This window comes from Mobula birostris, chromosome 14 (assembly GCF_030028105.1).
Source record: "Mobula birostris isolate sMobBir1 chromosome 14, sMobBir1.hap1, whole genome shotgun sequence".
Taxonomy (NCBI): Eukaryota; Metazoa; Chordata; class Chondrichthyes; order Myliobatiformes; family Myliobatidae; genus Mobula; species Mobula birostris.
The window spans coordinates 93,726,237-93,743,808 of NC_092383.1; the positions used below are offsets into that span (position 1 = coordinate 93,726,237).

At 44.1% G+C, this 17,572-nt stretch overlaps 1 protein-coding gene across 1 annotated transcript in view; it reads left to right on the forward strand.

Moving 5' to 3' along the window:
- Positions 1–17,572, forward strand: part of LOC140210114 (MAP kinase-activated protein kinase 2) — a 221,626-nt gene that overhangs the window by 191,642 nt on the left and 12,412 nt on the right. The window contains exons 5-6 of the mRNA XM_072278959.1: positions 1,899–2,025; positions 11,122–11,197. Coding sequence (XP_072135060.1) covers positions 1,899–2,025; positions 11,122–11,197 — 203 coding nt within the window. The remainder of the gene's footprint in view (positions 1–1,898; positions 2,026–11,121; positions 11,198–17,572) is intronic.

Here is a 17,572-nt window from a genome sequence, read left to right on the forward strand (position 1 = left end):
CAAGTTAAAAGTGTCCAAAGCAGAGTCAGGTGGAGCAGCTATTTAGCAGTCTGACTGCCTGTGGGAGGAAGCTGTTTAGTAGCCTTGTGGTTTTAGTTTTGATGCTGCTGTAACGTTTGCCTGATGGTAGGAGAACAAACAGTTCATGGAGAGGGTGTGAGGTGTCTTTAATGATGTACCGTGTCTTCTGGAGGCATCGACTCTGAAAGAGGTCTTGGACAGAAGGTAGGGAGACCCCAATAACCTTCTCTGCTCCCCTAACCACCCTCTGCAAGGCTTTTTTGTCGACAGCACTGCAGCTGGAGTACCAGGTTGTGATGCAAAAGGTTAGCACACTCTCAACCACACCTCTGTGGAATGTAGTTAAGATTCTGTGTTAACCATCTGTGTTAATCCCATTTTCCTACATTTGGGTCACATTCCCCTAAACCTTTCCTATCTCTGTACTTGTTCAAATGTCTCAAAAATTGCCTCTAGGATCACCTTTTAGCTCTTCTCCTTCTCTTCTTAAACCTGTGCCCTGTAGTATTAGACTCTCCTTTCCCAGACTAAATGTCTGTGACAATATATCATATCTGTTATTAAGGGTTTTTGTTGGAAAACAGGATCCAGCTTTCATCCTTCTCTCAGTTCAAAGTTCAAAATAAAATTATTGTCAATATCCATATGTGTCACCATATACTACCCTGACATTCAATGACAAACTCCTCACAAAAACTGAGAAGCACACAATGTGCAAGCTCTTTATGACGTAGAGAACTGGGTTTCCCAACCTTTGGTCTATAGACCCCTTGCTTGACAGCATTGGTCTATGGTTAGGAACCTCTGCTGCTAACTGCTACGCTACTGTGCCACCCCTGGTAAATGCCTGTGAGGAAAAGGAGGCCTTCAGCTCATCGAGTGTGTGCTGGCTCTTAGAGCGATCCCAAAAGTTCTATTGTATTTCTTAGTATTTCTTTATTCGTTGAGATACGGTGCGGCCCTTTGAGCTGCCACCGCTGAGCAATCCCCCGATTGAACCTGAGCTTAATCACAGGGCAATTTACAATGACCAATTAACCTACCAACTGGTATGTCTTTGGTCTTTGGAAGAAAACTGGAGCATCTGGAGGAAACCCACAAGTCGCGGGGAGAACGTACAAACTCCTTACAGGCAGTAGCAGGCACTTAACCACTGAGCCACCATGCCACCCCTGGAAAATGCCTGCAAGGTAATGACTCTGAAGGTAGTAGATGGTGAGATATACATACTTTGATAATAAATTTACCTTGAGTTTGAGAACATTGAAAGGATGTTCAGGGAGAAAGATGCCTCCATAAGTATTCCTAAATTGAGGGGAAAATGGACACATTAATTATTGTAATGGAACAAGCGAGAATTAAGGCTTTCTATTATATTACCTTTCACAGCTACAGCATATCTGGAGGAAAATAGGAAAACTACAATTTGTACATTTAAAAATAGTGCAGTCTTTTCAAATCAGCTCTGATTGGACGCTGTTGGTGGCTAGTTTACCTGAACTCGATTTCATTCGCTGCCCCCTCCGCCTCTCTCACCTGCCACTGGCTGGGCTAGGTCACACCTGTCCAGTGACCACCTTTTTGTAACCAATCGGCAGACCGTGGTTCAGGGTGGCTGGGGAAGTTGATTTTTCTAAGATATTCAGAGGCATTGCTCACGGCTCTGGCCTCTATCCCATCACAAGTGAAAGTGCTTTCTCTGAACTGTCCGAACGCCCACTTCTGGTTTTGCAACCTTCACCTACTCTGGGTTATGAATGGGCCTGTGGTGTGTCCTGATTGCGGTTAGCTTCATTCAGACATCAACAACATGCAACAAGAGACTTGGATTTTAAACTATTTCCATGGTTAAATTAATTTTTTTTCTCTCGTTTCAGCCAGAGAATCTGTTGTACACCTCCAAACGACCCAACGCTGTCCTAAAGCTAACAGATTTCGGCTTTGCCAAAGAAACTACTAGCTATAATTCACTAGCCACTCCTTGCTACACCCCTTATTATGTGGGTAAGTTTACCAGTCTGACTTCACCAGGCAAAACCTTGTAGTGAAACTTATGTGCAGCACAAGCTCACTTTTCGAAACTGTTTCGAAAGTCTTGTTGCAGTTAGTCATTCAAGCGTCTCGAGACTGGGTGAATTACTTGTCATAATTTAGAAAATACGTTTTTTTGTACATGTCACTCAAGGGCAGAAACACTGTCACTGCTAAAATAAGCATATGGTACTGTTATTCATCCAGTCAAATTCAACACAGGAGATCAGAAGGAGTTGATTTTTGCAAAGGTCGAGCCTTTGTCTTCTGATGGGACAAGGAAAAATGACAATAGTGGAGTTGCGGTTGTGTCATGTTTCTGTTGACGTTGATTCTAAGAACTTTGAACAAAGGTCCAATAGAGATGATGTCATTTCTAAAAGGAAGTGGAATCCAAGTTGTATGCTCCTCATCACACCTCTTATTAGACCTTTCCTTTGTGATCTGCCGTTGATGATGTGCTTTGTGACGCGAGGGATGGCGTTCAGCTTGTTGCTCAGTGAGGTTTGCTCGTCTTCGCGCTGAACAGCAGCTGTGCCAAAAGGCTTCAGGTTCCTAGATCAGCTCCAGTGTTGACTGGCTTTGTGGCTGTGATCTCACTTTCATGAACTTCAGTTCTGAATGTGACTTGCTTGTTTTATTGTTTGCACGGTTTGTTTTTCTTCTGCACATTGGGGTTTTGATGGTCTTTTTTAATGGGTTCTATTGGGTTTTGTGGCATATCCCATGGTTGTATGTAGTATACGTACTTTGATAATAAATGTACTTTGAACTTTAAGCCTCCCAAGGTTAACAGTGTTGAGGAGGGAGGACTAGATGCACACTGATCATGTGAAATAAGATGCATACACTGCAATGGGCAGGTCATCAGAAATAAAAAGGACTGCTGAACACAATGAACTTAACAGTACTAACAGAAAGCTGGCCAATCTGAAAATAAACAGATTAGGATGAAGCACGTGATTGGGTAGCACGATAGTGTAGTGGTTAGCGTAACGCTTTATAGCGCCAACGATTGGGGTACAATTCCCACTGTTCTCTACAAGGAATTTGTTCATTTTTTTCCGTGACCGAGTGAGTTTCCTCCAGGTGTTCTGGTTTTCTCCCATATTCCAAAGATGTTACAGGTATTCCATCTGCCAGACCCTTGCCCACACATTCAATCTATCTATATCCCTCTGCAGATTCTCCGTATCCTCTGCACAATTTGCTTTTCTACTCAATTTAGTTTCATCGGCAAACTTAGATACACTACACTCGGTCCCCTCTTCCAGATCGTTAATGTATATCGCGAACAGTTGTGGGCCCAGCACCAACCCTTGCAGCACACCGCTCACCACTGATTGCCAGCCAGAGTAACACCCATGTATCCCAAGTCTTTGCTTTCTGTTAGTTACCCAATCCTCTATCCATGCTAATACATCACCCCTCCCCCAACTCTATGCATCCTTATCTTATGGATAAGTCTTTTATGCAGCACCTTATCGAACGCCTTCTGGAAATGCAAGTAAATAATGTGGACCTGTTCCCCTCTGTCTGCTGTGCTCATTGGATAGATGGGTAGATTATGAATGTAAACAGAAGAATAATGTAGGGAAAATACATGAGGCAAGGAGAGTTGAGTTGGTTAAGGAGAACCAACGTGGTCAATATGATCAAAGATGGCCGATCAAAGATGTTACTTAAGATGGGTCTAGGTCCTCCAAATAATTCTGGTTGATTTAGTTGCCCATATGTTATTTGGGACTGTGAGGAAGTCCTTCAAAATGAGGAAATGAGATTTCTGAAATATGTGGTAGATCCTTTGAAGCTGCTTGTTAGTCATGGCTGGACTTGGTTATAAATGTCACGATGAATCAGACTGAATGTACAATGAAACTTCGAGTGCAGCCATTACGTGACGTGCAAGTTAAAGATCATTCTTTCGGAGGACAACAGTATTGAATCTAGGAGCCCTGACTGAATGAAGACAAATAACAGGGCGGTGATAACCAGGTTGGAATGGAAGAAATGTTTGCACTCGGGACTCTAGTACAACAGAACAATTCTTAACTAAAGGACTTGTGAACTTACTGAGTGTTTGTAATTTCATGAGAAATCAAAGCACCAAAAGGTAATGGAAAATAAAGGTTAGACATATACTTCATAGAATTTGATTAAAATAAAAGAAGGATGTAGGGAATCTTTGGGAAATTCCTTTACTTAGAGAAGTACACCGCCCAGCAACTCACCTATTTAACACTAGCTTCATCACAGGGCAATTTACAATGACCAATTAACCAACTAATATTTTTGGACTGTGGGAAGAAACCAGAGCACCTGGAGAAAAGCCAAGCATTCATGGTGAGAAGGTGTAGATTCCTTACAAACAGCACTGGAATTGAACTCTGAACTCTGACGCCCTGAGCTGTAATAGAGTTGCGTTAACCGTGAGCCCTAATGGAGAAAAGCAGAAAAAAACGATTTTAGGAAACTCAAGGAAGATGGATGGAGAATTCTGTGTCAGTTTCAGTGAGGTGAACTGTGGAGAAGGGGCGGGGGAGTTTCTCCAACACCGGAGGCTGCAGAATCATTGGGTTGGGTAGCATCTGTGGAAAGAGAAGCAGAGCTATCACTTCAGGTCAAAGACCCTTTGATTGAATTGGGAAAGGGATGAAAGGAATTGTTTTGAAGTTGCAGAGGGTGTGGGAGGGGTAGATTGGGCAAAGGGAATCGGTCCAATAGGATTACCTTGAAGATCCCTGAATTTACGTAGTCTGATCCATCCATAGGTTAAAGAGAGCTGTTAGAGTGATAGGTAGACAGACAAGAGATTCTGCAGGTGCAGGAAATCTTACAAAATGCTGGAGGAGCTGGGCAGGTGAGGCAGCATCTTTGGAAGGGAATAATGGTCAACGATTTGTGCCGAGGCTCTTCAGGACAGACAGACTGATGGATGGATGGGATTTGCAGATGATGGAAATTTTGAGCAACGTGCACAGCTCTGGAGTAACTCAGCAGGAGAGGCAACATTTATGGAGGGGAATAAACACTCGATGTTTCCGGCCAGAACTCTTCAGGGTGGATGGATAGATGGATAGAGCGAGAGATAGGTAGTACTGCTATCCCACATTCCAGAATCCCAAGTTCAATCCTGACCTCTGGTGTATAGAGAGTCTGCAGGCCTATATTCTATAAGACATTGGAGTAGAATTAGGTCATTTGGATCATCAGCTCCGCTATTTGATCATGACTGATCTATTTTCCTCAAAACGCTATTATCCTGCCTTCTTCCTGTAACCTTTCACACCCTGTCTTAACAGGAATCTATCAGCTCCGCTTTAAATACACTCCACGACTTGGCCTCCACAGTTGTCTGTCGCAATGAGTTCCACAGATTCATCACCATCTGGCTAAAGAAATTCCTCTTCATTTCTGTTCTAAATGGACATCCCTCTATTCTGATGCTAGATTCCCAAACTATTGAAAACATCCTCTCTGCACCCAGTCTATCCAGGCCTTTCAATATTCAATAGGTTTCAACGGGATCCCCTTTCATTCTTTTAAATTCCAGTGAGTAGATGTCTAGAGTCATTAAACGTTCCTCTTATGATAGGCCTTTTAATGTGTTTGGTGATGGTCTTTGAGCAAGTCACAATTAGTTCCTTTCATTGGGGCAGGGGTCCCAACCCTTTTTTTGTGCCATTAAGCAAGGGGTCCGTGGACCCCGGGTTGCGAACCCCCGGTTGGGAGTCTTTCTGACGAATTGGCTCAGGAGAGAGAGAACCTTCTGGAGTTGATATTCATTTTAGTGTTTGATGGCTGTGTGCTTTTGGGGAAACTCTGGCAAGATACAACTTTGTTTAATGCCATTTCTGTACACAAGTACAAAGGAGGACAAAATAATTGTTACTCTGGATCTGAGGAGCACCAGAAGTACACAATAAGAAAGAAAACAAAATTTAAAAAAAAACTATAGCTTTTATACAGTGATGAAATGCTTTGAGAGGTTGGTCATGACCAGACTGAACTCCTGCCTCAGCAAGGACCTGGACCCATTGCAATTTGACTATCGCCATAATAGGTCGACAGCAGATGCAGTCTCAATGGCTCGCCGCACAGCTTTAGACCACCTGGACAACACAAACACCTACGTCAGGATGATATTCATTGACTATAGCTCAACATTTAATACCATCATTCCCACAATCCTGATTGAGAAGTTGCAGAACCTGGACCTCTGTACCTCCCTCTGCAATTGGATCTTTGACTTCCTAACCGGAAGACCACAATCTGTGTGGATTGGTGATACCCTATCCTCCTCACTGACGATCAACACTAGTGCACCTCAGGAGTGTGTGCTTAGCCCACTGCCCTATTCTCTGTATACACATGACGGTGTGGCCAGGCATAGCTCAAATACCATCTAGAAATTTGCTGACGATACATAGTCATAGTCATAGTCATACTTTATTAATCCTGGGGGAAATTGCATCTCAGGTGGTGACGAGAGGTTGTACAGGAGTCAGATATGCCAACTAGTGGAATGGTGCCGCAGCAACAACCTGGCACTCAACGTCAGTAAGACAAAAGAGCTGATTGTGGACATCAGGAAGGGTAAGACGAAGGAACACATACCAGTCCTCATAGAGGGATCAGAAGTGAAGAGAATGAGCAGTTTCAGGTTCCTGGGTGTCAAGATCTCTGAGGATCTAACCTGGTCCCAACATATCGATGCAGTTATAAAGAAGGCAAGACAGCGGCTATACTTCATTAAGAGTTTGAAGAGATTTGGTATGTCAATAAATACACTCAAAAACCTCTATAGATGTACCACAGAGAGCATTCTGACAGGCTGCATCACTGTCTGGTATGGGGAGTAGGGCTACTGCGCAGGACTGAAAGAAGCTTCAGAGGGTTGTAAATTTAGTCGGCTCCATCTTGGGTACTAGCCTACAAAGTACCCAGGACATCTTCAAAGAGCAGTGCTCAGAAAGGCAACATCCATCATTAAAGTCCTCCATTAGCCAGGACATGCTCCCTTCTCATTTCTACCATCAGGAAGGAAATACAGAAACCTAAAAGCACACACTCAGTGATTCAGGAACAGCTTCTTCCCCTCTGCCATCAGATTCCTAAATGGGCATTGAACCCTTGGACACTACCTCACTTTTTTAATGTGTAGTATTTCTGTTTTTCTGCACTATTTTTAATCTATTCGATATACATATACTGTAATTTATTATTATTTTGTTTTTTTCCTGCTATATTATGTATTGCATTGAACTGCTGTTGCTAAGTTCACAAATTTCATGTCACATGCCGGTGGTAATGAACCTGATTCTGATTGGTTGGATGTCCATAATCTGGTGCTAGGCAGAGAACTGTCTGTGCATGAGGTGATTCTGACAGGAAATGATAAAAGCTGGAGCAAGACGGTAGTTTGTTTAGCACAACACCTTATGGTACCAGCGAGCCAGGTTCAGTTACTGCGGCTGCCTGTACGTTCTCCCCATGACTGTGCATGTTTCCTCTAGATGCTCATAGTCCAAAGACGAACCAGCTGGTGGGTTAATCGGTCATTGTAAATTGCCCCATAATGAGGCTAATTTTAAATTGGGGGGGGGGGTGTTGCTGCCTGGTGCAGCTTGAAGGAGTGGAAGGGCCTATTCTGCACTGTATCTCAATCAGTAGTGCTGGTGGGTTAGTGGGATTGATCTGCCTTGCTGCTTGGGGAAAGATGCTGCGTAGCTTCCACCTTCATGGCCGTGAAACTTAGGGTGGATGACAATGAGCTTGTTTAAGAATTCAATGTGCTGTATTTGCGGAGCTTTTGGTTGACTGAAATCCCTGACTGGGGACTTTGAAACATTATCTGAGAATTTAAAACTGGTACTGTTACTGAAGCCACTGCATTGCTGTGCACTGCTATTTTACATAATGGTATAACATGAAAATTGCAAGAAATGCATGATCTGAACAGCAGAAGGCTAGCTGTTTTCCAAGAACACAGCAAAGTGGGAGTTTTTTTCAGAGTGGTTATCAGTGGGTAGTGGTGTCCCACAAGGTTCAATTCTAGAGCAAACTGCTCACTTCATAGACGTGTATACAGATCAAGGGGGAGTGGTATTGAGTCTGCAAGATAAATAATCCCTTTGAAGACCAAACGGCGATGCAAACCGATATTGATAAGACCTGAAAATATGCTGAAACTGCATCTCATTCTGCTGTTCGTCATTCATTGCTTGCTTCAGTTTTTAATCATCAACGTGTTCCTGAAATTCATTGTCATGTAGAGACAAGAGAACATAAACAGTACACCACCAGAACAGGTCCAACCTACACTGTTCTGCTGAAGCTAATGAAGTCCAGTTTTGCTGATCGTTTCCTGCTTTCACATAGTCTGTATGCCTGTTCTTCACACATTCACGTAATTGTTGATGTCACAACCAAGAAAGCTCACCAACCCCTCAACTTCCTCAGGAGGCTGGAGAAATTTGGCTTGTCCCCATCGACTCTTACCAGTTTTTAAACTGAAGCCCCATCAAAAGCATTCTGCCTGGGTGCAGAATGGCAAGGTGTGGCAACTGCTCTGCATGCGGCCACAAGAAACCGCAGAGAGTCGTGCACAGAGCTCATCTCAGCTCAGCACAGCACAGGAGCAGGCCTCCCTTCAGTGGACTCTGTCCACACTTCTGGCAGGAGCAAAGTTGAAAGGGCTCACAGATCCGAACCCTCTCAGAGGTTGCAGGAGGTTACGCTGTCAAAGACTCTGTCCGTGTTGGACATTCTCTCTTCTCCTCTTTCCCAGCAGGCAGAGGATACAAACGCCTAAAATTTCATACCAGCAGGCTCAAGGGCAGCTTCTACCCTGCTGTTATAAGACTATTGAACAGTTCTCTAGTACGATAAAGGAGACTGTCCTCTCAACACCTACTTTGTTATTTACCTTATTACCTGCCTGCACTGCACTTTCTCTGTAACTGTAACACTTTATTCTGCATTCTGTTATTGTTTTCCCTCGTACTGCAGTACTATGCAAATGTCTTGGGTGCATACAGTATATATAGCTAGGGTGTACAGCACTGTATTTGTCAACATGGAGCAGAGAGTGAGTTTGTAAATCTGGCGGGAAGAAAGGATGTTGGGACTGGTGAGGTGGAGCACCTCAGGAGGGGTGTGGGACAGGTGACAGAGGAGGAGAGCCAGAGGCTGGGTGTGGCACTGGTGCAGACACACCCATCCCTGAGACACCAGGCAAGGTCATTTGATTCCAAACAATCGGTTTATTGATCGTTACAGAATGTCTCTCTGGTGCTTCCCACTCCCCTCCCCTCTCCCTTCCCCTTTTCCCAACCATGATTCCCCTCTCCTGCTCCCTTCCCACTCCCCTCCCCTCTCCCTTCCCCTTTTCCCAACCATGATTCCCCTCTCCCTGCCCCCTTCCCACTCCCCTCCCCTCTCCCTTCCCCTTTTCCCAACCATGATTCCCCTCTCCTGCTCCCTTCCCACTCCCCTCCCCTCTCCCTTCTCCTTTTCCCAACCATGATTCCCCTCTCCCTGCCCCCTTCCCACTCCCCTCCCCTCTCCCTTCCCCTTTTCCAAACCATGATTTCCCTTTTCCTGCCCCCTTCCCACTCTCAATCCACAATAGAGACTCATATCAGAATCAGGTTGATCATCACTCACAGATGTCATGAAATTTGTTTTTTTGTGTGGCAGCAGTACAGTGCAATACATACAATTACTACAGTACTGTGCAAAGGTCTTAGGCACCCTAGCTATATCTAAGTGTCTCAGACAGTATTGTACCTTAATGCGCTGTGTATGTAGTGATCTGTATCGATGGTCTGCAAAACTGGGTTCTTCACTGCACCTCAGTACATTTGGCAATAATAAACCAATTTAGATTGTGCAGTATATATCCCAGAAACGTGACAAGGAACTGATAATGTGGTTCAGTCAAATTGGTTGTTCTTAATATTGGCTGGTCAGCAGGGAGAGGTCCCTTTTTACTGAGCGACATCACCTCTCTGACAGTGTGACATTCAACGTCAAAAAGTTAGTCTTATTGTCATCTGCACAAGTTCATATCGCTGGCCGGTGGTGTAGTGGCATCCACACCGGACTTCGAGGCGAGTGGCCCTGGTTCGAATCCGACCGGCTCCTTGCACGCTTTCCATCCGTGCTGGGCTGGGCAGCGAGCTTGCACCTTGGCCTTGTTTAAAAAAAAAACCCAGACAAATGCTAAAGAAAGGGCAAAGTTGCCACAAGGCACGGAGAGAAGAACAATGACAGGTACGTGTCTGCACAGGTGCAGTGAAAAACTTACTCACAGCAGCATTACAGGCACAGAGCATCAGAAGAAAAATATAAATCAAATTACATGCAATTTTTATGAGAAAGAACACAATTAGAGCAAAAAAAAAAGCCCATTGTTGTGCGAAGTGATCAAATTGATCATGGTGTTGCTAAACTGTAGTGATTGGGGTTGGTTCAAGAACTGAATGGTTGCTGTTCTTGAACCTGGTGGTGTGGGATTTGAGGCTACTGTGCTTCCTGTATCTGTGAGAAGATGGCGTGGCCCGGATGGTGGGGATTTTGATGATGGACGTTGTCTTCTGGAGGCAGCGTCTCCTATGGATATGATTGATGGTAGGGAGGGATGTTTTGTGATGGTTTGGGCTGAGAGCACTTCTCTACAGTTTCTCATGTTCCTGACATCACCTCTGACAGCGAAGCAGTCAAGGAGATGGCAAATATATAAAATTACTACAGTACTGTGCATGTCTTAGGCACCCTAGCTAAATAAAAGTGTGAAGACCTTTGCACAGCACGATACCTCAATGCACTCTGTTTGAAGTGTGAATAGTTTACAAAACAGGGTTCTTCACTGCACGGCAATAATAATTGACAGCAAATACCCAGCATTCAGCCCACCAGATGACCATGGGGCCACGAAGCCAGTCATTTCCTCAGCACTGTAGCCATGGCAACGTTCGGGATTAGTTTGGGCTGTGGGTTGGAGGTGGAGTGGACAGGGAAGTGGTTGGGACAATGACCTTCAGTATTTTTTTTTTCTCTTTACAGCTCCGGAGGTTCTCGGTCCTGAGAAGTATGACAAATCCTGTGATATGTGGTCGTTGGGTGTCATCATGTATATTCTGTAAGTGCCCGATAGACATGACGCCAGTGGACAGCAGCTCTTGAACGAAAGAGGAGCCAGCGAGAAGCTTTCTTTGTAAAACAATGTTTCCTTCAGTGCAAAGCTGAAACTTGGGTTGCGTGATAATGTGGCACAAATCCTTTAACATACCTTTATCAAGTTCATCTACCCACTGCTTCTGAGTGTCAATTTTTCAAACCCAGCGTCAAGCAGTGACACACACAAAAAATACTTGTGAGCTAGGGCGTTGCCTCTGAGAGCTGTGAACTCCCAGGTCTACTCCCACCACATTGCACTGTTGGCACCTCACTGCACAGTGTGTTCCCAAACTAGGACTAGTTTTTACAAGCTCAAGGGGTAAAACAACAAGGAGCCTCTTCGAGAAGGAACGCCCATTTCAATAACTCTCAAAGTTTATCAGTCATGTGCAGGTGTAAGAGGCAGTGGATGCTGGAATTGAGAGCAACAGATAATCTGCTGGAGGAAGTCAATGCAGACATCCCACCCTGCAAAAACTGATTTCAGGGAGGTAGCACCATCAATTTGCAGGAGACTTCCGGGAGAGGTGGGATGCCTGCAATAGAGTAGCTCCTTAGCAGCTAGCCAGCTAGTTTAAATAACGTTAGCTATGCTAGTGAACAAATGACACCTGTTGAACTCACCTCAACATGTCTTTTACAGTCTTAACCCACCATGGGCAATAGAAAAGTCACTGTTGCAAACAGTGCAGCGAGCAACACTGTCATTATTTTTGACCCCTATTAGGCAGGGGTACACTTGAGTGTAGTCTGGGGTGACGTACGTTTTATACTTTCTTTTCTTTTTGGAACACTGCCGTTGCGCATGCTCGCGCTCTCGCTCTCTCTCGCTCGCGCTCTCGCTTTCTCTCTCGCGCTCTTGCTCGGTTTTTCTCTCGCACTCTCGCGCTCTCGCTCGGTTTTTCTCTCGCACTCTCGCTCTCTCGTGCTCTTGCTTTCTCTCTCACTGGCTTGCTCTCGCTCGCTTTCTCTCTCGCGCTCTCGCTTGCTTTCTCTCGCTCACTCACTCTCAAAAAAATTGATTTCTGTGACATTGTATATAATTTGCAGGCATCAGGGAGCCACCATTAAAATGCGGGAGACTCCCGGAACTTCCGAGAGAGGTGGGATGTCTGTCAATGGGTTGAGCAGCATCTGTGGTGGGCAGAGGAACTGCCAGCATTGATGCAGGGCTTTGGCCCAACACATTGAGAATTCCTTTTCCTCACAGATGCTTCTCAAAAATTGAAAGAGTGGATGTAAAGAAGCTGTTTCCAATAGACCTAGGACCTAGAAACCAAGACCAGAGAGCACAACAGCAGAATAGAGGGGCATTCCTTTAGAATAGAGATGAGAAGGAATTTCTTTAGCCTGAGGATGGTGAATCTGTACAATCCATTGCCACAGATGGCTGCGAAGGCCAAGTCATTGGGAATACTTAGAGTGGAGGATGATAGGTTTTTGATTAGTAAGGTTACAGGGAGAAGGCAGGTGATTGGGGCTGAGAGGAAAATTGGATCAGCCCTAATGAAATGGTGGAGCAGACTTGATGGGCCAAATGGCCTAATTCTGCTCCTATATCTTATGGTCTTCTCCAAAGCCTCCACATTCATCCTGTAATGGGGCGATCGGAACCGAATGTGGCCCAACCGGAGTTTTTAAAATCTGCAACATAACTTCCCAACTCTTGAACTCATTGTCTGACTGATAAAGGCAATCATAACCATGCCATCCACCCATGACCTTGTGGGCTTTTTCCAGATACTCTGGTTTCCTCCTGCATACCAAAGATGTACAGTTAGGGTTAGTGAATTGTGGGCATGCTACGTTCATGCTGGAAGTGTGGTGACACTTGCCCAGCACAGTCCTCTCCGATTTGATGTGATGCAAATAATGTATGTTTCAAAGTTTTGATGCACACTTGACAAACAAAGCTAATCTTTACCCTTAATCTTCATCCCTCCATCATAGCTAAAAGGCAGTCAATTCTGTCTTGAGTTTGCCTTTGATAGTAGCTGTCAAAGCTTGGAATATTTGGCAGGTCAGGTGGCATTCGTGGAGAGAAACGCCAAGTTAATGCTTGGTCAATAACCAAAAGCTGAAAGTACATTTATTACCAAAGTTTGTATATGATATACAACCTTGAGATTCATCTCCTTACAGGCAGCCACAAAACAAAGAAACCCCAATAGAACTGATTGAAAGACCATCAGACACCCAGTGTGCAGAAAAAACAACAAATCATGTAAATGACTAAAGTTCATGAAAGTGAGTCCTCAACCGTGAAGCCAGTCATCACCTCAGCCGATCCAGCAGCTTGTTAGCTGCAGGCCACAACCTCAGTTCAGCGCAGAGGCGAGTAAACCTCGCGGAGCAGCGAGCTGAACCGGCTCATTCTTCGCCTCGTTCCTCGCCATTCATTGGCGTAGAGCTTTCATTTCCAGGCACTTGGTCCGTGAGTGAATTAATACATATTTTAAATCTTCTGCAGCTATATCCAAGTGTAGAAATGTGCCAGATTATGTCAACTAATGAGAATTTCAATTAGAAACACAGGATGTGTGTCATTAACAGATGATTAAACATTCACGGTGCCTTCAATGCTGTTATATTCCTGAGAATTCATAAATAACTGCTGCTTTTGAAATCATCTTCTCGATGGTGTTACCTATTGGTGTTCCATCTCGGGCAGATGGCAGTGAAAATCACTGACTTTTCTCGCACCCCCTGACTTTGAAGTTTTGATTTTGCACTTGCACTGAAAAGTTCACAGTTGAATCAAAACTTAACAAGAACGTATGAAAAAGACAACCGCAAAGTTACACTGTATCCCTGGAATACAGGGTCACCCACCTTCAGTACTTGCTTCCCCCCCCCCCCCCCTCCCCGTGGCCACTTCATATGCCAGATTTTGATCTAACACACCCTTGTATGCAAGATGATCAAGGTTCGAGCTGTTAAACTTCATGTGTTGGTTGAAACAGAGAACAGTCTCAATGTCATTTCAGTTTGATAACAGCACTTGCTGTTTCCCATCATCAGAAACAAAATGTCAATGTAACCTTTGCAGTATTTGAGACCGGCAGAATAGCAGGCGAAGACCCAATACAAGCACTGGCTGCAAACCTGATCCTTGTTACACTCTCTCTCGAGCAGTTATTGAGAATATTGAAATTAATACCTGCGATGGTGTGGCATCACCCATGACCCCAGGACATCCCAAAGGGTTTTTCAGCAATTTCTGAAGTCTGTTTTCTCACGGGTAGAAGGAAACGGAAACAAAACCAAAAAGGCTGAACAGCAGTGATTGATTTCACTGGACAACAAATTTTTTCAAAAGTGTTGCTTTCTCAGAATTTTTTTTTTGCTTGAAGCTGAACAAAAATATGATTTCAGATATCCTTTATCACATAGGAATTCGGAGAAACAAGAAATTAACTTTCTTTTGATATAACGCGTTCAGTTGCATAACGGTGCAGATGCTTTGCAATAGTTCGACTAAGCTAAAAATGTTTTGTTGATGATTTTCATTTGTACTCAGTGTCTGAGGCTTCTTGCTTAAGTGTCCAACAATGATCAGCCGGCATTGAGGGATTCCAGTTGCCCTGATACCTTTTCTCCATGACTGTAATGTCCTGGTGAAACCTTTCAATGTGCTTGTCACTGACAGCGCCAAGATTAGCAGAGAAGAAATCTAAATGGGAATGCAGAAAATGAATCTTCAGTGACATGGTTTTGTATGCTTGAAGCATGTTGTCAACCAGCACACACACACAATGCTGGAGGAACTCAGCTGGCGAAACAGCATCTATGGAAAAGAGTAAACAATCAATGCTTTACTTTGTTCTATAGACGCTACCTGGCCGGGTTGAGTTCCTCCAGCGTTTTATGTGTGTTGCTTGGATTTTCTCTTGTTTATGTTGTCAAACAGTTGCAAGTGGTTTGGTGCTCTGTAGTTGTCAAGACAAATTTCAAGAACATAACTTGAATGCCTTCCATGTGATTGTCTCTGGTCTCACTAGACATTCTTCGAATTGATTTGTGGACCAACAAAAGTGACTTCTTTAATCTTGCACCAGTTATTCTGACTTGAATTATGAATTGAAATAACAAATATAGGCAAATTTCAAAAAAAAAATGGTGTATCATAAGGAAATTTGAAGGTGATTTTCATGATCAGCTGTGCAAAATCCATAAGATACACCCAAAAGTATTCAGGAAGCAAAATCTTTGTTATGCAGCATAATTCGTTTATCCGTGTTGTTTGAGAAAGAAATTCTGCCTGGGGTCCAAGGTAAGGTTTCTTCTGATAGATGCAACGTGGAGACAGACCCTTCAGCTGACTAAAGGCTGATTTATACTTGTGTGTCAAATGTACGCCGTACGTACGGTGTAGCTGCTTACCCTACACTGTACTCTACACCGAACCCTACGCCGTAGCCTAACGCGCATCTCTCCCCAAATGTAACTATGCATCGCGGCAACGCAGACCGAAACAACTGTGATTGGTCTGCTTGGTAGCATCGCATTTCCTCTACACTGCAATAGCTTCCCATTGGGCGACTAAAGGGCAGGGAAGGAACTCTGGCTGCAATGCTTTCCATAAAGCTTTACAGACCTCTGAAATTTTGGAGGACCCTGTGCTTGACGCCAGTTTGTAGCTAGCTGCTACAGCCTGTTGACTTCCACCTGAAGCTAAAACTCGAATGGTGGTTGCCAGTCTCTGAGTATACTGTGTGTACACTGATGTGAAATAAATGGTTGGAGATGATGAACTAAATCGTCAAATCTACCTGCCAACATCCAAAAATATTTGAAATGCAGTTCCTCGTCCATGTCTCTTAGTGGCCGGACAAGCACAGAAAATTCACCCTCCTTCAGTTTCAGTCGCCATTGTTTAAAGTTTGAGTTTCTTCGTGTTGAGTTTCAACACAAAGAAACTCAACACAGTGGCATCGAAATCCCACCGCCAACTAGCGTTTTGGCAGTGAATTGCAGAGCGACACAGACACACCAACGCACAAGTATAAATGCTCACAACGGCGTATCCCACTTGCATAGGCTACGGCGTAAGCTGGTACGCACAAGTATAAATCAGCCTTAACTCCACACACACCATCGATCATCTGTTGCCTCTAATCCTAAATTAGAATATAGAAGGGTTCAGCATGATACAGGCTTCCCAGTCCAAGATGCTGTGCCCAACCCTTTAACATACTCTAATCCTTCCCCCCAAAGTAGACCTCCATTTTTCTTTCTATCATGTGCCTATCTCAGAGTTTCTTAAATGCCTCTACCACCATCCCTAGCAGTGTGTTCTATATACCCAACTCTCTGTGTAAAAATAAACTACCACCGACTTGCCCCCTACCATACTTCCTACCTTAAAATTATGTTTCCTGGTATTAGCTATTTCCGCCCTAGAAGAAGTCTCTGACTGTCCACTCAATCTAAGCTTCTTATCAACTAGTACACCGCTATCAAATGAATCCCACATTCCCATCAAATCCCCCAGATTCTTCAACCTGCCTGCATTCTGTAACCAGAGGGTGGTGAATCTGTGGAATTTGTCGCCACAGGCAACTGTGGAGGCTAAGTTATTGAGTATATTTAAGGTAGAGGTTGGCAGATTCTTGATTGGTCAGGGCATGAAGGGATACGGGGAGAAGGCAGGAGATTGGGAATGAGAGGGAAAATTGATCAGCTGTGACGAAATGGGCCGAAATGCCCTCATCCTGTTCCTCTGATCTTATGGTCTAAATTAGAGTGGCCATTTGGCCTACCAATCTGAATGTCTTTGGGATGTGGGAAATCTGGAATATCTGGAGGAAACAGGGAGAACGCACAAATTCCGTATAGTTAGCACCGGAGGTTTGAAGTGAGGATTGAACTTGAGTCTCTGGTGCTGTGAGATGGCAACTCGACTGTGTCACAGTTGTTGACTTAACGCAAGGAATCTCTTATTTCTGCTTGGGAACTGGGCTGACACCTTGAAGTGGTTGCACTTTTGGCAATATACCATTCCCTTGGTACAGCACTGAAACGTTATTCTCTCGTTAAAGCTAGAATCACTTGAGTATTCAATGAACGCCTGACAGACTCTAAAACACTCGCTGCATGCAAATACATGATAATTACAACCAGCAATCATTCCTGATGCTAGACTGATTGCACCTTCTACAGATGCTGTTAACCACTTTCATTATAAGAACGCTTTCTACTAAAGAAAGAAAGCAAATATTACTGTAATACCCTCACCGTAGGCTCGTAATGAGTTAGATACTATTGTGAATGCAACTATCAGCAACATAACTCTGTGATGCATGGGGATTAACGATGAAAAGGCCATACCAGTAAA